The sequence below is a fragment of the Poecilia mexicana genome, unplaced genomic scaffold (genome assembly GCF_051168715.1).
Source record: "Poecilia mexicana isolate PSO_F unplaced genomic scaffold, ASM5116871v1 scaffold_3, whole genome shotgun sequence".
In the NCBI taxonomy this organism is placed as follows: domain Eukaryota; kingdom Metazoa; phylum Chordata; class Actinopteri; order Cyprinodontiformes; family Poeciliidae; genus Poecilia; species Poecilia mexicana.
Window position 1 is genome coordinate 23,879,593 of NW_028263372.1, and position 27,707 is coordinate 23,907,299.

The 27,707-nt window shown below is 37.0% G+C and overlaps 1 protein-coding gene across 1 annotated transcript; it reads left to right on the plus strand.

Annotated features, from left to right (window-relative positions):
- The first annotated feature begins 17 nt into the window (after positions 1-17).
- Positions 18-27,707, plus strand: myom2b (myomesin 2b). Its single transcript, XM_014971159.2, has 39 exons — positions 18-125; positions 2,785-2,885; positions 3,848-3,905; positions 4,117-4,271; positions 4,597-4,683; positions 6,629-6,717; positions 7,294-7,344; positions 7,504-7,668; positions 7,999-8,160; positions 8,293-8,434; positions 8,675-8,874; positions 9,281-9,334; positions 9,428-9,555; positions 9,833-10,016; positions 10,112-10,286; positions 10,542-10,663; positions 10,783-10,970; positions 11,405-11,531; positions 11,670-11,848; positions 13,430-13,544; positions 13,953-14,115; positions 14,218-14,324; positions 15,163-15,207; positions 15,508-15,644; positions 15,870-16,014; positions 16,648-16,710; positions 16,938-17,005; positions 18,535-18,648; positions 18,978-19,065; positions 19,631-19,669; positions 20,489-20,594; positions 21,170-21,236; positions 21,930-22,026; positions 22,538-22,574; positions 24,411-24,433; positions 24,530-24,585; positions 24,657-24,746; positions 26,796-26,921; positions 27,171-27,707. The coding sequence occupies exons 2-39, from the start codon at positions 2,806-2,808 to the stop codon at positions 27,378-27,380; spliced, it is 4,242 nt and encodes a 1,413-aa protein (XP_014826645.1). The 5' UTR covers positions 18-125; positions 2,785-2,805; the 3' UTR covers positions 27,381-27,707.

The following is a 27,707-nucleotide window of genomic DNA, read 5'->3' on the forward strand; positions in this document are numbered from 1 at the left end:
GAGGCTGGTGGGGGGCAGCTGGAGTCGGGCGGTGGTTCTCTTGGCCTTGTGCAGAACTTGGTTTAGGCTGACTCCCTGTGGATTCAGGCTGATAACCGAAGTCGCTGAAAAGAAAATCTTCAGTGGTAAGAAAAAAATCTTTAAACTATGCTTCAGCTCTTACCTCTTCTGTATTGTTAGCTTTATTACCCATCTTCATTTCAAACCCATTAGCAGCAGGTGGGATCAGTGAGGTGGGACTAAAGAGAGCACAGCCAGAAGATGTTTCATGATCCTTTACTGCTGCTAATGATACTTCAAAGTGATGAATGAAAGAATACGGGTTTTACAAGTGGAATAAATGAGCAACGGAGGGCTAATGTAGACACTCTGTCTTTCATTTATTGGACAGACGGTATGTTTGGTCATCTGAGAAGTACAGAACGTCTATGCATTTATTGTTGGTACCCAGATTAGTCAAGGTAAACACAATATGGACAGCTATATTAGCCATCAATACCTGTTTATGAACTAGATATGTTGTTCATGGGAACGTCAAGTATCTAAAATGACGAAAAATAGACATTTTGCTTTGATAATTGCACCTTACCTCTAAGATTTTGATTTCTAAGATAAGATTTCGTAGTGGAATTGCATCATGTTGCTTTGTATGGTTATGGCTGAGAGTACTGGAGGTTTACAGTTACAGATGGATTTTCTTGGCTGTTACAGTATAGGCTGGACTTACAGAGGTGCAGAATTTATGGAACAAGAGAGTATCTCGCAAAGAAAACTTAATGTTCATGTTTCCTTTACCTTCAGACACAAAAATTGTTGCTTGCCTGAAATCTGCTATGTAATGCAAACAGCTGTTATTTGCACACAAGGAATTAGTCATGTTTGCCTGGATTTTATTGGTGCTACTTCAAATTGCTGCTGGAGAGGATGGTCTAAATGTCCTGCTGTGAATAAATTTATTTTGGGAATTTGCTGAGTCTCCCAATGTCACCAAATCCTTTTACCATTCTTGGTTCTTACCTTTTTGTCTGGAATTCAAAGAGCAAAAAGTTAAAAATCCATTTTAACAGAAACTTTTTTGCTTTTATAGTTGATACCAACATGTGTTTAAAGTTACAGACAAACAGATTGGGAATGATATGGTAACATTGTATGCTTGACTGGCAGATTTGAGGCATTAGCAGTAAGCTGAATTTGGGTTTATTGATATGACAGATGACACTGAAGCTGCCGAGTTCATCCCAAAGGTATGGGAACAGGGTTATGGTGCAACACGTTTCATTCCCCATCAGCCTAAGGTTAAGGAACGGGGAAGGAATCGCTTCAGATTTCCTCTGAACTTCTCTCTGGTCGCTGTGGTCAGTAAGGGGATGTGAACCAAACATGAAGTGAACTGATGCTTCTGTTTTGATGGTTGTGCTAAAATAAATGTTCTCAAACAAATTGAAAAACAAGAACAATTAGTTTGGAAAGCTAGTGTTGACTAATTTTACTGGTCAATAAAAACATTATTTTTCACATCACATGCATGATTTATAACGTATGACAATATTCATCTCTTTCCAACTTTCAGCTTCATTAAATTATTATTAGGATTCCGAACAGGAGGGTACATTTATTATCATTGGAAGAACTAAAATTAAAGCTATGTTTTGATTAGACACAATTTGGTGCATCCTGTTGTCTAACAGTGGTTCAAGGTCATGCCTTTTGTTTATGGTATCTCTTTACACGTGTGTCTTTTATTGCCTGTGTCTAAATCCTAGTGTCACTTCTGACAGTAACCAACAAGCTGATAGTGTTTGTGAGTGTGTGTGTTGAGATGTGCTGGATTGTTTCTAAGTCCATGTGTTCAAATTCTTCAAAGGCTTTTCTATTTGTAGAAGGATAATAAATAATTTGGTATGTGTATAAATGATAAGCTTTACCGACACAGAGCCATCACTGTGAACTGTTTGTTATTCAGCTGTTGCTGGCTTGATTTTGTTTTTTCCTTTCTGTAAGAAAGTGAAATGGCTCCTCACAATTGATAATTCCTTTGAAGTTTTAGTTACACATGTGGGAAAAAAAATGAGCAAAAAATAGTCATACCATAAAAAACAAAGATGCAATTATTGTACAGGTGGAAAATCATAATTTTAGTCCCTGACAGGTTTTAATCTTCACAATTTTGGGTCATTTCTATCAAATTCAGGTAAATACGACTTTAGAGAAAGCAACAACCAACTTAACTATGTTTGAATCATAAAACCCTTGGAACTTGCTAATTTATTTTTTCAAAGATAATTAAGATCCTTTTATATGTTAAGTGATCATACGGGATTAAGCTGCCAGGCTTGTCATAAACTTCCACATTTCTTGAGGGACCATTTTGAGTTCCAGTTTATTTTCTTGTTGCTTGAAAGTTCTGATTTCTAATAACAATAAAGTGCCTCAAAGTGGATAAGTATAGTCGCTTCAACATATTTAAAAAGTGATTTTTCTGTATGGTTTTAGGGCTCGACATTACTTGCCATTGAAAAATGCTGAAAAAGCAGTTAATCAGTTGAATTTGGGGACATTTTCTTTGGAAAAACTATAACGACAAATAAAAAAAATTCTAAGCATTCTCTCCCTATTTTTTTTTTCCTTGAAGTTGTACTCCATGTAATAACATTTTTTATCGTCTGATATTATAGAACCTCATCAATTATCTTTGAAAGTTCATAGCTGTATCTGTGAGATGGTCTCATTATGCTGTTGTACTTTATTTTGATCTCTCTCAACATTTCATTACTCACCTAACAGGTCAGTGTCTACAGCGCCACCATGTCAGCACGTCTGAAACGAATATATGACCACCAATACCACCACAAAGAGAGCCAATATGTGGTCAAAGAATACAGCAGGTACAGCTGACACATGCTAACAATCATAAACAGGTCTTAATATATCTCTCCTGCTTTTTAATCTGAATATTATAACTAAAGCAGCATCGTTTTGACTTTACTTTAACATAACGTACTGATTCAGTTATGTTTGATGTTATCTTGCTAAATATAATAACATGAACGTCAGATTGACAACTGGCAAGTTGATTTGAGTTTCAACAACTTTTTCTGTTGAATGTATAGTTCTCAAAATTCTAAGTAACCATTGTCTTAATAATAAAGTATTTTTTGATGTAACTCCTTTTTGTGCATATATTGACCTATGCTATAGAACAAAGGTCAAATAAGCCAAAAATTGGATCCATAGAAAAATAGAAAGACAGAACATTTTTTTAATTATTATTTTAACAACACATTATTTTTCAATGAAAATACATTATGGCATCAGAGTTTTACACCCTATTCTCATAAACACAGAATTAACTGTCCATCAGCCACAAAACACATAACATTGTTAAAACAGCACTGAGAGAAAAACTCATTTAGAAAGACTATTCAGGCATTAAATCAGTCACATAATCAGTCACTAATTTGCTGATGCAAGTTTTCTGAGAAGCTTGGCTAGAGGTAAATAGTTTATGTTTCAGACATGACTATATTAGTGCAAAGGTTTGTAAGATTCAGAATAATTTACCTAAAGCTGAAGAATCAATGTGTCTTAGTTTAAAAAAATAGAAGTACTCTGTATATTTAAAAAAAATAAAATAGAAGAATTAAGGATTACTCTGCACTATGCAGACCCTTTTGAAGCTTCTAATATTTTTTGGTTTTGACTAATACTATTGCAAACAGACCTGTTGTGAATGTCCTCAATGTCTAGTGTCCTGAAAAGAATCAATTGATTTTAAAAATAGTATTGTGACAAAATCAGTGTAATTTTAAATGTATGTTAATAAAACTTGCATATTGTTTATGTTCAGCTCCAAGGCCTCTGAAGAAAGATATGAGTACAAAACACAAGCTCGAATTCAGGAAGTGGTAAGATTTATTGAATCAATTTCATTTCCCCTTAAACACATACAGTAAACTAGCTAATGAACTGCTTGACCTCTTATCAACACGCTGTAACTTTATAAATGTCAGTGCATCATAGTCAGGATAAAGATTCAATAATTAATTACAAGAGCAAGACAAGGAGGTGTGTATTCCTCACCTGTGTATTTATTAGGATTCTATGTTTTTTGTTTAGGTAAAAACAAAGTTGGGAGAAAAATATGTGCGCGAAGAACCTATGATCAGGGGACCACAGTTCCTCGTCAGACTCAGATCCCATACTGTGTTTGAAAACACTCCGATCAAACTCTTCTGTACTGTTGAAGGCTACCCCATGCCAGTTGTGAAATGGTAATACATGAATATGTTTTCTTTTGTCTTAATCAGTATCACTATAATCCTTTACAAATCCATTTGCAAAAACATACTTCAAGGTATTTTACTTGGCTTTCAACTCTAGCGGGATCTAGTTTTAAATTGTATGTTTTTGTTTTTAAACTGTAAGTTTTTATTTTATGTTTTTTTATTGTTATGTTGTGTTTTGATGTACAGCACTTTGTATCAGCTGTGGTTGTTTTAAAGTGCTTTATAAATAAAGTTGGTATGGTATGGTAAGGTATTAATCAATAAACATACACAGGCCTCACTGTAGCTACATATCTTTTCTCCACTTAAGGTATAAAGATGGCGTGATCCTGGACTTGTCCTCTGGAAAGTATCTGGTTGAAGCCAGAGGTGGGAGCCACTCTCTGTTGATCCCAAGGTATAGTAAGTTCAACAAAATAGCTATCTGTCTATTTGGTCATCAGTTTTTTCTCACCTGAAATTTTATTTTCCATGATTGTCCTGATGAGTTTTATTATTGCCTTATGTCTTAGATGCCTGTGTAAGCTCATTTCATCTGAATTTCCAAACATTTTTCTTTTGAACATAATTTCCTGGAGCCTTAAAATCTACCCCTATGTGAGCATGTAATCACCCCACTTTATAAATTAGTATTGAACTAGGATTAACCACATTTTATTTTCGCAGCGATGAGTTCAATGTAGCAAGCTACATCCATACCTCATCTCTGCCATACAAATGTATTTAATAAATAAATTTTAATAGGGCATGTTTAGCAGCATGAAGTGAAGAAGAAACATATCAAAAAGCTTATGCCCATGTAAATAAATCCAAGAGCAGATGAGGGGAAAAAAACAAACTCTAATGACATCTATAAGAATGGAAAGGGTGACACAACAATTAAGGGTTTGTAGTTTAGTGAACCACAGTAAGAGCCATTATCCAAAAGTGAAGGAAACACTGACCTGTGAACTTTCCCAGGAAAGCCAACTTACCAAGATTACTCCAAGAGCCCATTACAGAATCAACCAGCAGAACAAAGAAGGTCACAAAATGATCCAGAACAGTGTTTAAAGCATTGCATGTCTCACTTGCCTCAATTCAATTCAGTGTTCATGATCCAGAAAAAAAAGGAACTGGACAGCGTTCAACTATAGGTCCATGCTGACCAAAAATAACTCTATGACCATCTAACATTGCCAAAGACATCTTGACTTTTTGGAAAATGATCTGTAGACTGACGAGACAAAAGTTTTGGAAAAGGTTTGAGACATCTAACTTCTGGTGAATAAGAAAGTACTTAAGAAAAACAACACACTGACAGAAGCCAAAATTAATCCACAGTTGTGCAGAAGACTCATTGCCAGATGGTGGAAACATTTGAAGGCAGTTGTTGCTGCTAAAGATGGCATAACCAGTTATTGAATTTAGGGAGAATTTAGGGAGGTTTCAAATGTCTCTTTTTCAAAATAAAAAGAGACATTTGAAACCTAATATGATCCCCCTTTACATGGTCTTCTTGTTTTTTTCTTGGCACAGTTCTCTTCTGTTTTGTTTTTTTCTGCAGCTGTTTATGCATCCAACTTCTGTGACATGTTTCTAGAAATGCAATATTTCTCAGACTACATGACCTTGAGCTTGCTGACTGGTGTCATAAATGATTACTAAAATCCCTGCTCTAAACTTGTTTACGAGCCTCAAACAATTTGAGATTAGAGGTCGGAAACGGCTGAGTGTGTGGCTGCAGTGTGGCTGCAGACGGAGTGGAGCGTACCTCGCTCCAGCCTGGAAGCTCAGCTGTTCAACTGCTGACCTCAGTGCTATATGACACGACAGGATTCTTTAGGTCATTGCTCTCTGAATGGTTCCCATCACCCCCTGGTGATGATGGGATCCAATTAGACTGGCAGAAAGATTTTGTTTGGTAACACAGAAAATGATTTAAAAAAAAGTCAGTTGTTGTAAAAGAATTGCAAGAGTGTATGAGTTTTAAAATATCCTAGCTCATAAATTATGGACATCAGTGCGAAAGGAGAAGCAAACAAAGTACCTGGCAATAAAAATGGAGGGCAGATAGTCATACATGGGTTTCATACAGTGAAGTGATAGCTCCTGTGGAACGTATTCCGTAGTAGATAAAATTACGCATTAATGCATCAATTGCTATTTTGGGATAGCTTTCAACACAAAAAACGATTACTGGATGATTTCCATTACCTATTTCATAAGCCTTTGACGTACATTCAGTGTCAATGCTTTATATTTGCACAGTTTATTGTGAAAGAATAAATTGCTGAAACCCCTCATTAAGATCTTAAAGGGTATGTTGATTTACCAACGATTGCTTTCACTTTGTTTTATAGATGTACAACTGAAGATACAGCACAGTTCACTGCTGTAGCTGGTAACATCCATGGACAAGCTTCTAGTCAGGCATCAGTCATTGTCAAGCGTAAGTTCTTCAGGGTCAAAGGATTTTGACCTGGACAATATGGAGCCACATTCTGGCATCACCGTTCTTTTTATAGATCACCATTCTAGTAACTGTGTAGTGGTGCCACCACTATGGGAGTTAATTTAGGGGATGTCTGTAGTGGTTGCAAGAGGAAATGAAAGCGCCATGTGTTTGGCAAACATCTGCAAGATATATGTTTTTGAATGCCAATTAAAATAAGAAAAGCTTTATTTATGCCACTCATATTTTTTTGCACAGTTGCACCCCTTTTAGATGGTAGTCACCACTGATGCCCACCGGCACACTAGATATAAGGACTGCATGATAAAGCTCTCAAGTGTTGTTGAGCTTCCTTGTTTTCACTGCCCCCCTTCTGGCCACTCTTTAAAAACTTTCTGAAGGCACTCCTGTATTAATATTGAACATTTTCTGTGCATATGAAGAATTTAAATGTATAAATGTGTGTATGTGGTAAATTGAACTTGTTTTAACCTCCCTTGCTCAGTATTTTAGTCTTCCATCTAAAATTCCAGAGATGTTAGTCATAGTAGTTTTTATTTGTATGTTTTGCAGGATATAAGGACGAGGATGAATCCAGTCCATATGCATGGTTACCTTTTACTGGTAGGTATTTTAAGCTTAGGTTCTGTCTAATTGCTTTCACCATAAACCAATACTTTGATGTTTTTACAACAATAATGCTGCATTTGTAGAAAAACTTTCACACTCTTTCTTTTTCTTTGTCTCATTATGTTCATTATTCTGTTTTCTCTTTTTTCCCAGCTGCTATGCTTCCCAAAATCCATTACACTAAAATCCACATAACTTTTGAGGAGAAGTTTGGTCCAGTGTTTGCGACTGAGGGACAATCAGCCACTTTGTCTGCCCGCATGAGCCTGTACCCTAACCTGGCCAACCTACAGCCTGAGGCACAGTGGTATAGAGATGGTAATTCTCACAATGCAGTGTTTTATGAGAAATTATGTGCTATATTTGGTATTAATAGTATTCTGTATTAATATGTTCTGGTATAAGCCAGTCTCCATGGAGCGTCATGTACAGTAGTGGAAAATCGGAAAATTTCACAGACAATATTTATTACACATTATTTAGAGTAAATTTAACTATCTCCAGATAATTAAAACTTGAATGATAATATGTGTATATAAATTGTTACAGTTTACATTTTTTACATAAATAACCCTTTATTAAAATTAAGTACATTGAACAGACAATTATGAGGATCATGGATTAACTTGTGAAACTTCCTCATTTCAGACACTCGTTTGTTTGACTCCAAATGGGTAAAGATTGAAACAGGAAGAGGATACACCACCCTGACTCTTCCAAACCTCTTTAAAGATGATGAAGGCCTTTACACGCTTCGGATGGTCACTAAGGGAGGCATCGCAGAGCATAGCGCCTTTGTCTCTGTCGCTGGTAGGATGGTTGATCAGACAAAAAAAAGAGACAATTTCATTAAATGAATTATAAAGATATTTTAAATACATAATCTGTAATTCAAAGGACCTTATCTTAACAAAGACCCTCCTGCTGTTCTTACCTGTTTAGATGGACCTCCCCCTGTTCCCAGTGCACCTGGAGCTCCAATGGACATCAAAATCCATGATGCCAACAGAGATTATGTCATTGTTTCTTGGAAGCCTCCAAATACCACTACAGAGGGTCCAATCATTGGATACTTTGTGGACAAGTAGGAGTTTTGGTTTGCATGGTTTAAGCATGCTGATTGATAAACTGGTCAAATTAGTTTGATTGATGCCATGTTTGTGGGGTTGTTTTACACCTTTTAAATCATTCCTTTTGCTCTTGACCTGGCATCTTCACAGTGAAGTAAGTAGAAGTCTAAAAATGGGCAACTGAATTACTTGAGCCAATTTAAGGTACTTCTTTCAATCTCCACCCCCTTTATTTTTTTTTTTCAAAATCTCAGATGTGAGGTTGGCACAGAAAACTGGACCCAGTGCAACGATCACCCCATCAAGATCTGTAAATACCCGGTGTCTGGGCTGTTTGAGGGACACTCTTACTACTTCAGAGTTCGAGCTGTCAACTCCCGTGGAATCAGTAAACCCTCCCGCATGTCTGATCCCATCGCTGCTCTGGACCCCACTGAGTTTGAAAGGCTTCATGGTGGGTGTGTCTGCAGAGAAAATGTCACTGCGTTGCTCTAAGGATGCCAAAAATTTGATTTATGCTTGTTTTTAGGTATTTTTGATAAGACTAAATGAAAAATTTGTTTACTGAGCTTCAACTGTACTAAGTTTAGTCACTAAGTCTTTTGGAATATAAATATTGGATTTATTATTTATAATCAAAAAAGAGAAAAAAAAAATCAAACTAAGAATCTAGATCCTCGCCTCGTTGGAATTACTACTTAATTTGTATTTCTGTGATAAGCCGCTTTAAAAAATATATTATTTTTTCTGAAACTGCTTGAAAGTTACTGATTTGCGAGATTTACTCAGATTATTTTTGAAAGTCCATGAGGAAACATTTGTTACTCTCAAGCCGATATGTATCTCTATATGCCTTTCAGCCAAGAAGCTTGGAGGAAAATTGGAGATTGTGTCTTACCATGATGAAGAGGAAGGTGAAAGTTCATTCAAATTGTGCATGTCCTTTACTTTTTATTTTATATTTGCCCTGATATTTACACACTTATTTGTTTGTATTTTTTTTTAAGCTGAGGGAAAGCCCCCAGGTGCTCCATCTGGAGTTTATGCCTCTGAAACGGACAGGACATATGTAGTTTTGAGCTGGAAAGCCCCAGAATATTTTGGCAAGGCCCCCATGTGGTACTACATTGAAAAGGTAACACTAAATGTCATACTGCGAACAGTGTCTTTGGTACAACTCAGTTGAAAGAGTTTTTTTTCCACATGTACTGACCCATCAGGTTAGGCACACAGTTCGGTGAATCTAGCTGAATTTATTGTGTCGGGAATAATTAACTCTGAAAGGTGGAAGAATCAACAAAGAGGACAGGTTGCAATAATTATGAAGGGGGAAAAAAATCAACATTTCTTTTGGTTGTTTTTGGTGAAAAACTCTAATTTTCTGGAAACTTTTACGTTTTGGGTCTTCACAGGCCATGGCCAACACTGAAGCCTGGCAGCGTGTTAATACTAAGGTTCCTATTCGATCTCCACGTTATGCTGTCTTTGACCTGGCAGAGGGAAAAGAATATAAGTTCAGAGTGTTGTCTGCCAACATCTATGGAACCAGCGAGCCGTCTAAACCAACAAGTCTCATTGAGACTTTGCAGCTTAAAGGTTTTTCTCAGCTTTTTCCATTTGCTAATACATAATATTTATTTAGTTTTTATGATTTATTCTGGCTTTTGCTTTGTTTTGTTGTTGTTTATAAGGTGTCCCATCGGCTCCTGGTCAGGTGATTGCTACAAGGGAAACAGATACCTCTGTGCTCATCCAATGGGCTCCTCCAAAGGAACCCAACAATCTGATTGGCTATTATATTGACCAGTGTGTGAAGGGGTCCAAAGACTGGACTTCAGCCAATCACAAACCTCATAAGAACACCAAGTATGTTTCAAACTAACTGCTGTGTTGCAGTTACAAGTGATTATAAATGTACCACAGTTGTGAGTCTATGAAGGCCTTGTGTGGAGTGGCAGCCTGTTGTGGCTGTGCTCTGCTGCTTGCACATTTATATCTGGAACGGGTTCTAAAAGTGTAAAGGTGTTAAAAAGTAAATAGATTAATGTTTTCTTTGGAAATGATACCAATATCATAAAAGCATTTTATTATCATTTTTTCTTTACTTTATCTTTTTTTCAGATTTGTGGTTAGTGGCCTGAAAACTGGAGAAACGTATGTGTTCCGTGTCCAGGCGATCAATGAGTTGGGTCTCAGTGATGAATCCCAGGAATCTGCACCTCTGACTGTCAGAGCTGCACTTAGTCAGTAAAGCTATATTCATAGTCTCTAACGCTGATAAAAATATAAAGATTTCCTCAATAATTATGTATGAAAGATGAACAAGGTAAAATTATGACCAATCTTTGTGATTGTTTTGTAGCAAACCCCTCTGCCCCATATGACGTTGCACTGCTTAACTGTGATGGCCGTTCAATGGTTCTGAACTGGAAGAAGCCTCTCCAGTCTGGAGGTGCTGAGATCAAGGAGTATTATGTGGATAAAAGACGCAGTGGAACCAGCATGTGGAGGGAGGTTCATATTCCACCAGTCTCAGAGAGACTTTATAAGGTACAGAAAAATCTCTCAATACTTATTAGATACTGAACAATGCCCAATCAGCAAAGTTAACTCAATATCACTGTTTTGTGGCTTCCAACAAAAAAGAAAAAAATAATAATTCTGATGTTTGCCTACTTCCCAGCTTCTGCACCAACAGTGTCCAAGCTTAAGTTAAAATCTTTTGTGCGCTACTGAGTTTTTTTTTTGTGTGATGTTTTTCTCTGGTTAAGAATAACACAATGCATACTGTCTTAATAAAGCATATGAGAAAGTCAGATTTTTGTAGAAAAGCGATCTGCATATCCTCAACAGGAAAAGGGCCTCAAACTTTATCTCAAATTAGTTCTTCAATGAGGAACTGCAGAAATGGCTCGTGTAGATCTCAAAAACTCAGTGTGTGTTGTGTCACTTGAACATGAACTACTAAAACATTTTACTGGCAGGTGGAGGGCTTGACCGAGGGAGCAGTCTATCAGTTCCATGTCTATGCAGCCAACCTGGCTGGACTTGGACCAGCTTCCAAACATTCAGATGACTTCAAGTGTGTGGCCTGGACTATGCCAGAGCCTGGTCAGTAAATCTCACCTTCTATCTGACATGGTCTTGAAGAAGCTCTGAAAAAAGAAAAACAAATAAATGTCTTCATAATTTAATCATGCTAAGGCTGTATTGCAAATTGTTCTTCTCCTTGTCAATGTGTGTGTTTAGGCCCTGCTTACGACCTGACGTTTTGTGAAGTAAGAGATAATTCATTGGTGGTTGAGTGGCAAAAGCCTATCTATTCTGGTTCTGGACCAATCACAGGCTATCATGTTGAGTACGCAAAGAAGGGAACCTGTGAGTGGAAAACAGCCAATGAAAAAGCTGTCAGTCACCTCTTCCTTAAGGTAAGGGAATCTTTAAATGCAGGTTCTTTTTAATGGCTGCATAAATTTCCATTAATATTACAACCTGTTACGGAGTAAAGCTTCTTCAAACAAGACGGAGGCTCGTATGTCTTTTACTGAACCTTTCTGTTCAGTTTTTATTGAAGAGAAAAACGGCAACAGCTGATAACGGCAACAGCTGTTCGTAACCTAGCAACCAAACTTCAACAAAAGCAAGATAGTGACAAAACAGAAGCAGATCCTGTTAAGCATTCTTCAAAATAAAAGACTTCCTCTATTCAAATAAATCATGTCTCACACTTAAATATATTCCACTTCACTTTTGTAATTATATACAATCATGTTCAATACAATTAATAATAATTATTATGTAAATCATGCTTAATATATAATTGTAAATCAGTCACTTATCATGCAAAATATACTGAACAACATATAAGTGTAAAAAAGTCACAACACGACCTAACAAAGCTAAGTCTCTTTAGAGCAGTTCAGTAGCTAAAAACTGTATAATACTGACACCTAGTGGATGTAGTGAGACTACCAGACCTAAGTGTGCAGCGTGATTCTAAAGTGGGAAGATATTTGCTAAAATGTAAACACAAGTGAGTGATTTAACTTTTATGAGATGGAGGAAATTCCATAAGTAGATACTATGATTTATTTAAATGACCATAATTTAATATTAAAAATGTAAAATGCAGCTGGAAAATGTAGTGGAATCAGTTTGCATGATCAGGTTACACAATTAAAGAATAGAAATATTTAAATACAAGTAGATACAGTAAATGTTATGCTTATTTAATTTTGTAAACATAAATGCCAAATATTAAATAAAAAGTATTTTTTTTAGAATTATTTCCAAACCATTTAACCTCCTTGTTGCTTCCCTGCCATCATGTCAGTGAAAGACTAATGAGTTACATAGTACTAATTTAAACATAGCAGCTTATTAGTTTTATTGTTTTTATTTTTTACAAATTTTTCATTTGCATTTTTGGCATGATGTTTGACGTGTGTATGGAAAGGTTAAAATTGACCCAAATAAATAAATACTGTGAAATTAGAATGTCTAATGGCTTTCATCTAGCTTATTTGATTAGAAAACATTTCATGAGGATAGTGATGAACTGAAATAAAGTGCAACGCTATCCCACAGATTGATAAATCAAAAGAAATTATGTTAATAATGTTTAAAATGTCACCCAATGTTTTCCAGACTGTTTTGCTAAATCACAACAGCCACCAGCTGTATGACACTAATTACTAAAAGCTACAGGGGCTAACAAGCTGTTGAAATAAGCCAGCCTGAAAGAAACGTTTTGTGTTACTATAGGAAGATGTGCATTTTGTCCCTCCTAATTTAACATACCTTTCTGTCAGCAAATTGAAATTGAACACATTTCCTGAAAACAAATAATGACAAATCTGTACTTAGTTTTAAATGAGTTGTTTTCATCTTCACTTCCTACTTAAAAGTACTGCAAGCTGTATATTTATTTTTAGCATTCCAATATAGATCAATTTGTTGCTGTGTTCTTCCTTTCAGAACTATGGTTTTATTTTGCCTGTGTTTTCTAGGTAACAGGCCTGGAGGTTGGCGTGTGCTACGTGTTCAGAGTTCGTGCAGTCAACGCTGCAGGTGTGGGTATGGCTTCAATGCCCTCTGATCCTGTGATTGCAAAGGCAGTGGAAGGTAACAAACCAAGAGAAAAAGGTTGTGATTCAATTTTAAAATCCTGTGGGCATATTTTAAAAATAAAGTTTTTATCAATGTACTCTGACAGTAAAAATACTGCTGGAAATGTACGGACGATTTCCACATTAGGGTTTAAAAAAATGTCAAATGTTTAAAAAGCGCACAGTAGAAAAATTTATGATGACTTCTTCTTTGCTTGTATTTGGAGCGATGACATCACAAGAGGCACAATATTTATACATTAGTAAACTGTGATATAGACATATTCCTCTACAGGTAGTAATCTACATTTTGCAGGAATAGCTGACTAGTAGCTTAGAGCAATTAAAAACCTCACAGACACAGAATCTGATGAGATTCCAATAGCGTCTTAATGAAGAAAGTTTTCATTTCTGTTGTTTAAAGGTTCCCAGGAAGTCTCCTGCACGGTGGACGAGAAATCCGGTGACATTGTTTTGTCCTTTGAGTCCTGCCAAATGAACGACAACTCGCAGTTTATCTGGAAAAAAGACTACAAAGAAATCACAGATTTCTCCAAAGGAGTGGTGATTAAAACTGAAGGCAGCCAGTAAGATCAAGCACGGTTCCACGGCTTAGATTTCACCTCTCATGTTCAACGTCATCATTTACAGCACGGGTGCCTCTGTCTTCTTCCTTCCCTTTATCACAGATCTAAGCTGATCTTTAAGAACCCAGATAAGGAAGATGCTGGAACATACTCTGTTTCTGTAACCAGCACAAGCGGAGTTTCATCCAGTTACACAATCTCAACTGAAGGTATTGATTTAATCATTATTGTGCCAGCAAGGCTCTGGTGTGTCAACACTGGACCAAAGAGAATACACAAAATTTGCATTTAAATTAGTTTTTCAGTCTCAAAATCCTTTGCTTTACACACAAATAAGTCATTGGTTTTGTCTGTATGTTAGTTACTTCTTAAACCACTTTATTTATTTTTCTTTTTGCTTTTAGTCAAAATATTGCTTGAAAATATCGGAATCATAAAAATTTGAAAAGATGTGTGTTTCTGCTCAGAACGATGAATCAAAAAGTAAAAACCGGCGCAAAATAATAAAAAAATATAAATCAAAAGGAAGTGCGTATCGAAGAACTGAGGCACTGTGTAGGATGTAGCTAAGATGAAAGCAATGAGATTGTACTTAGGGATGATTTCACTGGCATGTAGGCAATGAAAAATTTCATTACTCCTCTGATGAATACCATCTGAGCACACTTCTCCAAGCCTTAGGCAGAGTGTGCGTTTTATTGCCACATTTTCACTGCAAAAGACCTTCTGTCAAAAGTTTTGCTGTATTTTTCCCTCTATTGCACCATTATCCTACTCGGCTATAATGTGTTATTCAGTGCACCTTCCGCTGATTCTCTCCCGTTTGGTCCACAGATATTTCACCGTAAGGCTGAATAGAGTTTTGATCTTCTATCTTTTTGAGTACAACCTGAGTAACTTCCCATGTAACGCACACACACTAAATTCAGCGATGAGTTAGCCTCTTAATGTCTCCTAATATTTCAGCTTTCTCCCTGTTAATTGAAACGGACTGCTTGTTTGTTTTTTGTGGCATCATAAAAGTAATAAACTGCCTTTCTTTTTCAGAGTTGGAAAAGATGCTGGCGCTCAGTTATGATATCAGACACCCAAGTACGTATTTTCAATAATCTCTTTTTTTTGTCTCTTTTAATATATCCTCTCTCTGGCTTCTGCTTTCCCTCTTCTTAATCTGCCTCACCCACTTCCTCCATTTCTTTTTCTCCCTGTCTCCTAGTTATATTTGCTTTCTTCCAATTGCTTTGAAGCTTTCTCATTTCTTCATTATTTTAGGGGCGCATTTCTCATTTTATTTGATCCATAAAAAAAACTCTTACCTGCTTTTGCATCACCTGCCTGACTCTGTCCTCTTCTTCACTCTCCTTTCCTTTTCTCCTCTATCCTCTCCCCAAGTCATCCCACTGAAGTCTGAGTTGGCCTATAAGATTTTGGAGAGAGGCAGAATGAGATTTTGGCTGCAGGCTGAAGAGATTTCCTCCAAAGTCACCTACAAATTCTTTGCAAATAACAAGGAACTATCAGGAGCTGATGTAAGAGACACTCTGCTTTTACAAAATGAAAAGGATAGAAAAGATGGAAAAATGTACTGTCTGGCTTCAAGGTGAACAGCGTCAATGTCTAACAGCCCCGTACTGTCTCGAGTGTTGGTTTGTTGCAACATGAAAGGCTTAATCAAAGCCAAAATATATATATTCACAAAGTCTGTCATCAACTATGTGTGGCTTCTCTTACAATGCAGCTGTGTTTTTCTGCAGCCTAATAAGATGGGACACGACGTTTCTACAGGTATCATCGAGTTCATCATGGACCATTTCACAGAGGAGAATGAAGGGACATTTACCTGCCAGATCACAGATGGTGGCGGCAAAGCACAAAGCTCACTGGTTCTGATTGGAGATGGTAAGCAAGGCTGATCTCACCATCACCTCACTATTTCTAATGGAAAGGGATGAATCTACTACTCGAAGAATGCTTAGCAAATAACAACAAGACATTTCAGGTGATTAAGAAAACAGGTGGTAGGAACCAAAGTGACTCAGCCCAAATGAATACAGTCTATTTAAACATTGGTGAATACTGCTAAATATACATTTGTGCAGCAGGTAGTCCTTGTTACCCGTCCTCAGTGTAAAAAAGTACCAATACAATTTCCTTAACCCAGACTAACCACCTCCATTCGATGCTTTTTTAAAAAGAGTAATTAATGTACCAGGAGTGTCTGACCAGTTGTGAAATATATATGATACAGTAAAAGATTATATTTCTCACTAGAGTGACATGGTTTCCTTAATTGCAAACTATCGTCATCAAAAACTCCAGAACATGTCCATCACCATGTTTATCAATTTTTATACGTCGGTTGCACATTGTCAGTTAAGTTACTCAAATTTGGAAACGTTTCAGTGATATTGTTCCACATGTATGGCGTATCTATGTGTAAGAGATATTTCTCAAATGTAATTTCAGTGACAGCATGTAATGGCAGGATTTTGACCCTTTAATACATTTCATTGTACATTTCTGCGCCCACAGCTTTCAAGGCTGCTTTGGCTGAGGCTGACTTCCAGAGAAGGGAGTACATTAGAGTGAAAGAGGGTAAGAAAAAAGGAATATCATCTATTTTTTTTTAGCTTTGTATTTCATACCTTTTTGCCACTTTTTCATCTTATAGGAGAGCAGGTAAGTGAAAATGAAAGGATAGAAGTGAACTGCCTCTGAACTACTAAAACTCAAAGTAAAGAAAAAAAGATTATTTTGTCTAAAAATATGCTTCTGCAGGATGCAGATTTTTGTAAAGTTTATCTTATTTTTGTCCACCACAGGCCCCCACTTCAGTGAGTTTCTTTCGCTTCAGGTTGGAGATGATTGCTCTGTAACTTTGGTCTGCAAGGTAAACAGAAAAGCTCTCAATAATTACTCAATATTTCCACTCAAAACAAATGGGCAGCTTCCCTGTGGTTAGCTGATTGGCCATTCTGTGCAATGCAAGTTGCAACAGTGTTTTGTAGAAAGAAGATGGACACAGGAAATAAGCACATATTGTGCTGTAATTGGATACTGCAGCTGTGTTGGGAACAACTGCAGGGCTGTGAAAAAGTATCTCCCCCCCTAGCTCCTTTCCTCCATTACAGTTTTTTTTTCTGGTTATCAAACTGATTTTAAAAGGACACAAAGATATGAGTAAATTCAGAAAGTAGTTTATATCAAATAACAGGTTGTTCCAAAAATAAAAAAACAACCAGTACCCAAAAATTGTTCTGAAGTAGGAATAGAAATTCAACATATTTTTACTCAAATGAAACTAAGAAATGATATCATAAAGCAAAATATTACTTCAGTACCAGCGCCTCAAGTACTGAGTTACTGATCAGAGCATCTGATTTACCAGGCACTGATGGTGTTTATTTTATTAAGAGTTAAAATAATATTTCTGTCTAAGTGTAGACAAGGTAAAACACGTAAACATTTGGAGCCTACTTAATATCTACACGACTGACCCTAAAACAATCATTCCTGAAATGTCATGACATCATTTACATGCAGTGATTTCTATGAACTGATCGTTTTCTAATCTGAAGAAAAAACAGGGTGTTGCTTATATTTAATTTATTTCACAAATTTCAAACTGCACAATTACACATACATACTCAAGACAGTAAACATACCCAGTTAGAAAATATTTACATTTATTTTAAAAGCTACATATACTGCCCAAATCCTTTTAATCCTCAGCTTCACTGATCATGACTAGCTCAAGTCGGTGTGCCAACATGAAAAGGATTTCTTTGACAGCAGCTACTGGACTGAAAAGCAGCCTGCGCTGTAGAAACCTCAAAGAAGCTCAGAATATCTCTTAGAAAGAGGATCATGGTGCAGATTTATTCGATTCCGAATTGTCTCTTTGAATTCTTTAAGATAGTGAGTTGAAGTTTATTGACTTAAATGCTTGATAAGTTATGAGTGGCTGTATCAATGCTGAAAAACTTAAAAAAAATGTTTTGAACTTCAATCGTTTGCATTATTTATAAATATCTTTTTGTATCTCTGCAATATGTTTCATCAAAAACTAATGGCCAGATATTAGACATGTGGTTCTCAAAAAATTATATGTTTGAGACTATTTTTGAATGAAGAATAGAATATAACTGCTATTTTGTGGGGATAAAAACACAAAATGCAACACTGACTGACATTGACATCTGACTGATTGTCAGATGTCAATGTTTTAATGAGCTACTTAGCAAATAAATCTAAATGGCATAAACTGATTCCAATTAAGGCAAATGACACATCTAAAAAATCTTTCAGGTTCCATCGACAAATTTGAAGCTGTATTCTTTAAAGAAATCCACAAGACCAAAAATATCTTTTTTGCCATTGGATGAATATTTAACAAATTTAATGTGACTTTTTTTGTAGGTTGCTAATTTAAAGAAGGAATCCGAGTTCCACTGGTATAAGGATGATGCAGAGGTTATCCCCGATGTGAAGCCTGACCTGAGCTCAGGAATCTGCAAACTGCCAATTAAAGAGGTGAGAAGAAGAAAAAAGTGTTTCTTTTAGTGTCCTGCTGATTAAAATTTAAGTGAACTGTAGTTATCTTAATAGATGTCCATGAGTTTGTGAAAGTTTGAGCTGGACTCTATAAATATAGACATGGTGAAATAAAGGAGACTGCAAAATCAGACAGTATAGATATAGTCTCTATTTATTGATCGGTAAGCCAAAATTGTGGAAAACTATGTATACGCTAAAGCCATGAGTACATAGAAAATACAGGAATACATTTTACAGTAGGAGTATGATATACTATCAAACCTGTGCAAACTAAACTTACTCCATGTTTTTATTTTCTCTTCTAGTTCTCACTGAAAACAACAGGAGTGTACAAGGCCACCATCAGTGATGACAGAGGAAAAGATATGAGCCAAATTGACATCTCTGGAAAAAGTATGGAAATGTTTATCCTAAATTTGTACAGTAATTATTGTAAATAAATAGGTCTACAGAAAGTACAACCCAGCAGATAGCTTGGAGGAAAACAAAACATGGTGTTGAAACACACAAAAAAAAAATCTTTACTGAGCTTCAAGCTTCAAAAATCCAAATAATCTATAAGTAATTTTTATGTTCAAGGTTCTCTTGTTCATGTTTTGGCTCCTGTTTGAATCTCACATACAAATCTAGGCTTCAGTGAACTTATCATCGTTCACTGAAACAGGAGGTGTCCCTCACACCTCCTGTTTCAAATGTTATTATTTACTGATGCCGCTGGGATGTTATGTTTTAAGATGCAACACAAAGAGCCAAAATACTCCGCTCCTCCACCTGCTGAAGGAAGGACGTATATTTTAGTGCTAATACTATGAAACTTATAGCAGCTTTTTAACACACCGTTTCCTAAGGAACTGAAATTTTCAGTTGAGTTTTTCAGAATCCTCAAGAGGGCAGCAATGTGTCTTTTTGCTGTCCCGCTTTGCCTTATTCCATGTTTGTGCATCTGCTTCTCTTTTAGCTTTTGATGAAGCCATAAACAAGCTGAGCCAACTGGCTGGTAGGTATCTGAACCTTGTTTACTCACACAGATTACTCACCTCACAAGCGCACGTAAAAAGAAGTAGTAAACATCAGTTGGATCATTCGTCATGCTAAATTTACAGAAAACAGATAACAGATGGAGATCCATCAGCAGTGAGATATTTTTTTTTCTGCTTTTAAATTCTGCACACTCCTGAAAACACATATGCTCACACTCATCGGCATGTTGCAGAAGTTGCCATGCAATGCAGGAAGCACTGGCCGTCATGTCATCATGTGATGAAATCACTTTAAAATTCCTCTGCACTGTCACAGTGACACTGTAGAGGAGCATCTTACTCCTATTTTAAGCAACATTCACTTGACAGCTCTGCAACAACTGTTACAGCAGCGGTTGCAGAGGAGAGGAGGGTTCATTACTGTGATAATAGGAAACCATGGTGATGTGACCAGGTGGATGACACACTTGTCCACTTGTGAAGTGCGGCCAGCAAAGTTGCACACAGACATGGTGTAGTATGAAAGAGCCTTTATGCGTGTAATGGCTTTAAAAAAAAAAAAAAAAGGTGAATAAAACCTCTCATGGCTGCAGTGGTTCCCTCGATGCTGCATAGTCTGCTTCCATGAATGTGCCCCATGCCTCATTAGTGCAATCTCACTCTCTGAGCTGGACAAAGGTAAAACAGAAGAGGAAACACTTCAAGTTAATACAAATAACATTTGCTACATGACGGATAAATAGATGGCATGAATGATGTGACTCTCAAAGGCCACGCTGTTCAGCAGCTGTTGGTAAAACGTGATACTGATTACAAATCTGCACAACCACCTTTAGGAGCCAGCGCTGCAGAACTGGTCATTAAGTGCACTGCAACAGGCATTCAGCTTCAGTGCCACATGAAGTATTACACCTCCGAGATGAACATCAGCTGGTATCACAGGTGAGAAATTTGATTTGCAGAATTATTAACAATGCAAGGATCTGCAATAAGGCATGCCAGAGGTTCAAGGAAGAGAATAATGAAGCAGAATTTCATCAACACGCTGAAGAGAAAGGTCGCGGTTTAGTTTTTCTCTCGAGTTAAACTGTTAGCAATGACAAGAAATGGCAAACCAAATAAATCTTTTCATTGCCCATTAGCAAAATCTTTCATTACCGTGGTAATTTCACAGGAATTTATTTTCCTGTTTTGTGACAGACATCACACCCCTATTATTTTTGACAAACTGCAGAGCTCCCTGTGGTTAAAAGCACTGTGTTTTACCCCAGATTATAAAATGCAGAGAGAGAATGCTGCACAAAAAGCAGGCAGAACCAAGTAGGACGTGAAAAGACAGCTAATGGAAGTGCTGAAGATTAATGAAAATATGAAAAATAATAAGAAGATTAACTTTTTACAGCATTCTGTTGTGAGTCTGAAAAATTAAGACATGCTTTCGCCACTACATTTGAAGATGTATCTAAAAACGCTACACACATCTACACTAACTTATCCTCTCCACTCTTTGTGCTCAGTGAGCGTAAACTTACCCACAATGACAAGACTGTGATTGGAGGAACACCTGCTATGGCAACAATGGAGGTATGATTGTATCCTCTGCTGAGTCTCATGTAATTATAAGGCAGATCATATGTGGATAATTTTAGGACACTCATCACCACAGGAGGTTTCACTCGCGTTAAAAGTCTTGAAAGAGCAAAAGACAGAAAGATGCATGAAGGACCTTTACCATTAGCAGGTCCTTGTAAAAATGCTCTTTGTCTTTTCACATTTTCTCTTTTGATAGACCAACACAAAGCAGTGCTGTGAAATAGAAGAAAAATTACTCTGGATTTTGATGTTTGTTACACAAAAAAGTGAAAAGTAGAAAACTGGGACATGCATTTGTGTCCTATGTCTTTACTCTAATGCCTCTAAAAAATCATTTACAAGCAGTTTCCTTAAGAACTCCATTTGTAAGTTTTTAAGACTTATTTGTAAGACTTAAGTATTGTTGTTCTGTATCCGTTCTGATTGCACAACTTTGTATTCATTGTGTGCATTAAAACACACATTTGTTGGAGTAACTTGACAAAATGGGGGAGAAAAATTGAAAGGGGTTTGAATACTTTAGCGATGCAATGTAAATGTTAAAGTTAAGAAAACCAGATTAACAAAGCTGCAGCTTCCTCCTTTTTGTCAGTAAAGTCTAGAGCACTCTTGATGCTGTGAGGTTGTAACACCATGCAGATCAGACTGTTGATCACACTGTTGAGCACATTACTTGATTCATAGGTAATTGAGCCCACGGAGAAGGATAAAGGAGCGTACTCCATTGTAATCACCAACTCCGAAAACTCCCATAAACGAACACTGGATCTCAGCGGTGAAGGTCAGTGTCTTCCCTCTTGCCTTTAATTTTTATCAGCTCAGTAACCAAAACAATAAAAATAACAATAAATTTATGTGTATGCCTAATCAGTTTGTATCCTTGAACTTTGGAGTCCCATTCCAATCAGATAAAGGAACTCATGAGAACAATTTCAACCCCCTCAGGACTCTAAACTCGCTGCAAAAAATGAAGAAAAGGTTGTTCTTTGCGCCTTCACAGAGAATGGCAATGCAATCCTATATGTTTACTTGCACTCTGTCTGACATCTGTCTTTCAAGGTTCTCATTATCTTCCTACACAGTTATATTTTGACAGATGCTGGACAAATGTATTACTCCCATGTTGCGTTATTGCTCTCCTCCTGTCCTTACTCCTGAAGTTTAAAATGTAGTGCTGAGTGTCTTGATTTTATGAAGATGGATATTTTGCAGCATATTGCACTAAAATAATACACCGGAGGCATCGATGTTGTGATCAGTGGCACTGACTGTCAGTTCTTGCTCTTTTGCAGCATATGAGAAGGCGTATGCAGAGTTCCAGAAGCTCAAGTAAGACGACGCACTTATGGCTGTTCTTTGCTTTTGCCTTAATGTGTATATTTAGTAAGAGTTTTCTTTAACTTTGGCTTGCAAGTGTAGGGTTTCACATTCAAACTAATGAATTCCCCAGATGATTTACATTCAAACACAGAAAAACTCTGAAATAAGCTTTGATTTTTATTTTTTATTTTTTTAATAGTTGAAATGCTGAGAGTTCACCTGTTACTTTCACTGAAACTTTTGACATGATTTACCTACTTGGCATAATATCTTCCATACATTTGCTAATTTACATTTTTGTTTCTGGATTCGATTTGTGAGTTGGACTATGAGGTAATGGAAAATGAAAGAGAATAGCAAAAATGAGCTTTCACTTATATACACAGCTTTCTTCTTAAATAGAAGCCTTTCAAAATGCCTTGTACAAGTACCACGGCCCTGAGTATATGTATTTATTATGCAGAAATCTAAACATTTATTATTTTATGACAATGCTTTAAGGATACCTTTGTTGCATCTATTTTCCATTTGTCCGTCCATCCTTCCTGCGGGTCATTTAGCTTTTTAAACAATCTCTAAGCCTAAGTTCAACCACCCAGTGGAAGAAACGCGTGTGAACCAGTTTCATATGGGAACTCAGTCTTTTGGTCACGATTCAGTGAAACAAATCAGTAAATCAAGAGCTTCACTCTTCAACTCAGATCTTTCTCCTCCATCACAAACAGGAGCAGCACCCTAATTAGTGATTTATGTCACCTGCGCCTGATATTTGGAGGCGTTGACTCTGCTGTCTGATGCCTCATACTTGCATTTGAATTGCGTATGAATACTTTGAATAGAGTATGTTGTGGTTTGAAGGAAACAAAAAGCAAACAAAAAACCATGAGGTTCCCAAATTAAGCACCTTCTTCTACACAAATACACCTTAATAAGATGCTGTCCTTGAACTGATGCATTGACAAGGATAATGCATAACATTCTGTCCAGAAATAGCAGTAAACCCCTAAAACAATACAGCATAATATATTCATGACCTGTAAAAAATCATCTGAACAAGACTTTACTCACCATTTAAACATAGGAAACTAAAACTACTATTACTACTACTACTAATAATATATGAAATAAAAATAGTAACACATTTGTGATTTGGAAAGGTTCGCCCCCTTTCTGGGAATTAGTTCAGTCTTAATACCTTTTTGCCAAAATAAGAATCAAGAGTATAAATAGAAGCAATCTAATTTGGCCATACAACACACATTTTTGAACATCCACTAGAAAAGAATAAGTGAGAAAAAATGTAAAACCCAAGCACTCCCCTGCATGCAGAGCATAGACCATCCACATCCTCTGTCTAATTAACATTCAGAGAGAGACATTAAAGCACAAGATTTTACAAACACATTGAAACAAGTGACACCCTGCTGCCCTTTTGATTGAGTATCAACACGCCAAGAGGAGAAAAGAGTTCCTCTTGCCATCTGGTCCGTTAGCTGACCCCTGGTCCCGCCATGCTGCTCAGACAGCCCCAATACCAAACATATCTTTTTTTTTTTTTTTTCCAAGTGAAAGGTTTAGAAATCCTCTAAACAGTGTAATAGGATTTGGCAGCGCACCCAGAGTTCCTTCTGACAAACCATCTGACCACTGCGAGTTAATCAGAAATAGAAAAGATCGTGTCTGCTCTCACAAACAGAGCCAGAAATGGAGACACAAACATTTGGTGGATGTATTTTCATGTTATTTGCTACATTTTTAATCAGAAGAAGTTTGTTTTTAGAATGGTTTGAATTTTAGAAATGTTTTTTCCTTTTAAAAAAATAACTGACTTTATTTTTATTCCAGGGCTGAGGCATATGCTGAAAAGAGTGAGTTTAACCCTCTTACTTGCTGCTGCTGCTGCTTCATTCGGTTCTTTTGCACTTATAAAATAGAGTGATAATGTTAATAATGGCATATTTCAGACCGTGGTAAGGTTGTGGGAGGTCTGCCTGACGTTGTCACCATTATGGAAAAGAAGGTGGGTGTTATGCGTTTAGACACTGCATTTACACGTTTCAATCTAATGCATCACCCCTTTTCCTTGAACAGACCCTGAGTTTAACATGTACGGTTTGTGGAGACCCCAAACCTCAAGTATCATGGCTGAAGAACGGCACAGAAGTTGAACCTGATGACCAGGTAAATTACCTGGTACTCAACAAACAAAAATATCTAATTATGCTTCACAACATCACATTAATTTAGTGTGCTTGACTGAAGCACTTAATGAAATACTCTAAGCCCAGTCAACCACCACTTGTGCTTTTATCTGACTCCTAAAAGCCAAATAATGCACTGTTGTGCAACACGGATTAGCGACATTATTTGGCTTCTGTAATTTTTAATAGTTATAATGAGTAATTTATTATTAGCAAATTATTCACAAAGTTAGAAATTATTTTAGTTAAAGTCTGGGCCCAACCTGATTATTAGGAACCATTATCCAAACAACATTCAGGCTCTTGTCAGGTGCTGTTCTAAAAATGCCACCTTAATGTGGAGGCATTACAGAGCAGTAGGTGAAGGGTTGAATCTGACACTGCTAATTGTGTGCACACACACACACACACACACGCACACACACCCACACACACACACACACACACACACACACACACACACACACACACACACACACACAAAGTAAGCATAAGCAGCTTCTCTCCAAAATATGAGAACAAAACAATAGTTTCACCTGAGCCTGGTGAAAACCAGCCCTATGTTCTACGCATTGCTTTGTCCAGAGGGTTTGGGACCCTCAGTTATTGAGAAGTGATTGCTTGCTGGAGGTACGGACTCTTTTGAAGTTTTAAAAGAATGGATCCGATTTTATCCAATCACTAAGGTTTGGCCGTGACGTTTGTAATGCACTAACTCGACGAAACTTACCGGAAATTGTGTTCGGTGCAAACAACCTGTGTGGAGTAGGATCACGACATCTTTGCCAGCAATAAGAGGTCGTATGCCTTCCTCTTGTTCTGCCTTTAGTTGCTCAACATTTAGAACATTTAGTCTTCTTTCTTCCTCCACTGCCATTGCCAAGCTAAACCTTTACGCAGGCAGAGTACGTTTCAAAAACAGCGCAGAAAATCAACATCGTTATTCACAGCTCCTCCCTCTGTTTGACTGAACCTGTTGAAATTCAACCGGAGAAACTCGGCTCAATGGGAGAAATCCCAGATGCCACAGTTCAGCTAAATGCTACTCACTTCCCATTTTTAAGATCTGCGATTAAAGACGTTTTGCCATCAGAAAAGAATCATTTAAAATTGTCTGTTTTGAAATGAAAGCCTAATTGTGATTTTTTTCCCCTTATGCTTCATGCTTTAAGTATTATAGCTATTAATTCTAAAATTTGATATATTGTTGTTTACCTAAACCCTGTAGCTGGATGCATCTTTCGATACAAAGTATTTTGGTGGACTTTAGAGTTAGGCCTGTATTAAGTAAAAAGTCTTTCATCAACAATATGAACTTCATCTACCATCTACCATACTTTATAGCCATGCTTGCCAACCAATATAGGTCTATACAGTCTGTCCTGGGTTGGTACACTCTCTTTGAACAGCATCCTGCGGCTCTTGACAGCTTTGAAGATTTAAGTTTGAGCATCCGTAGTCCAGGAGGAATTTCTCTGCAAGTTTTTCCTTCTCTTTATTCATGCCCGCCCCTGCTAATAATCTGTCTATCACAAGAACTGGAATCCTTGGTGAGATGTTTCTCAAATCCAAAGGGATGCCTCTCACGTAACTTGTTAGCTCTGATGGTGCAGAAGGTATTGAAATGGACAGAAAAACAAACAGACCTGTATGCAGAGGAAGGGAATATTACTGAGAACCTCAGAGCTAAATGAGAAGAAAAGCATGAATAGAGGTGAAGTAAGGTAATTAGTAAAACAATGAAAATACAGAAACAATTCTTTTTATAGCACTTTGAAATGGCTCACTGCTGAAATATGCTACACAAATAAAATTTGATTTGATTTGATATAGTGTCCATGCATCTATCAGGAGTAATATAAAATATACAAATTAAAGCTCATCATTGTGCTATTAGTTCAAAAGTAAATAATGTTTAAATCTAATGTGAAATATTAGCTATTCTGAGTGATAAATTATGCTTCTCGTTGTGAGCGACCCAGCTCGCCTTTTGAACCTGTTTGTTTTTCTTGCCTTTTTTCTTTCGCAGTATGTGGTCTCTCTAGACCAGGGTAAGTTTGCTAGTCTGACGATCAAAGGTGTTTCCATGGAGGATTCTGGCAGATATACAATGATTGTCCAGAACAAATATGGAGGGGAATCTGTGGATATAGTGGTGAGTGTCTCTGCTGTACACTCCAAATGGTTGGATTTATTCAAAGCTGTGATATTTCTTCTACCATTTGTGACCATTTTAATGCCTGAATGTGATGCAATCTCTGTTTAGCATTAATTCTTTGACAGAGACTCCAAAGGCTAAAAACGACTGCTTTTATTAGATTATGCTTAAAAGCTGTCTTCGTCTGAAACTGTGGTTTCTGTTAGGAAATGCATGAATTTAAAGGTTTAACGCTCCTCTCTCCAGGTCAGTGTGTACCGCCATGGGGAGAAAATCCCTGAGGCAAAACCAACTCTGACCCCTAAAACGATCATCCCTCCTAAACTTCCCATCGAGATCCCTCAGCCCAAGACCCAGCCTGCCCCCTCTGCACCCAGTCCTGCCCCCTCCCCTGCTGCTCCAAAGGCAGCTCCGGGGAGAGGGGTGAAGAGCCCCACTCCTTCCCGGAGGAAGTAAAAAGCATGAGAGCCACAAATGAGAAGGCAGCGTATTCAGACGCCGCTGCACATATAGACCACAAATAGAAACTTTTATTGGTCTTATCTGGTATGGGATGGAGCTAAAGCATTAGCATTAATAGGTCAGAAAACCCTGATGAGTAAAACGAGTCTTTTGACTGCAAAAGCATGTAAAACAGTTTGTCTCTTTTAAAGGAGATTTTATGAAAACAACTAAAGCATAAATGAACAAAGAGGGATAAAGAATTTGTTCATATCTGGAAAAGTTATATTTGGAAACTGAAAGTAAATGAATTTAAATAAAGCTAGAAGTTCAAGAGTAAAA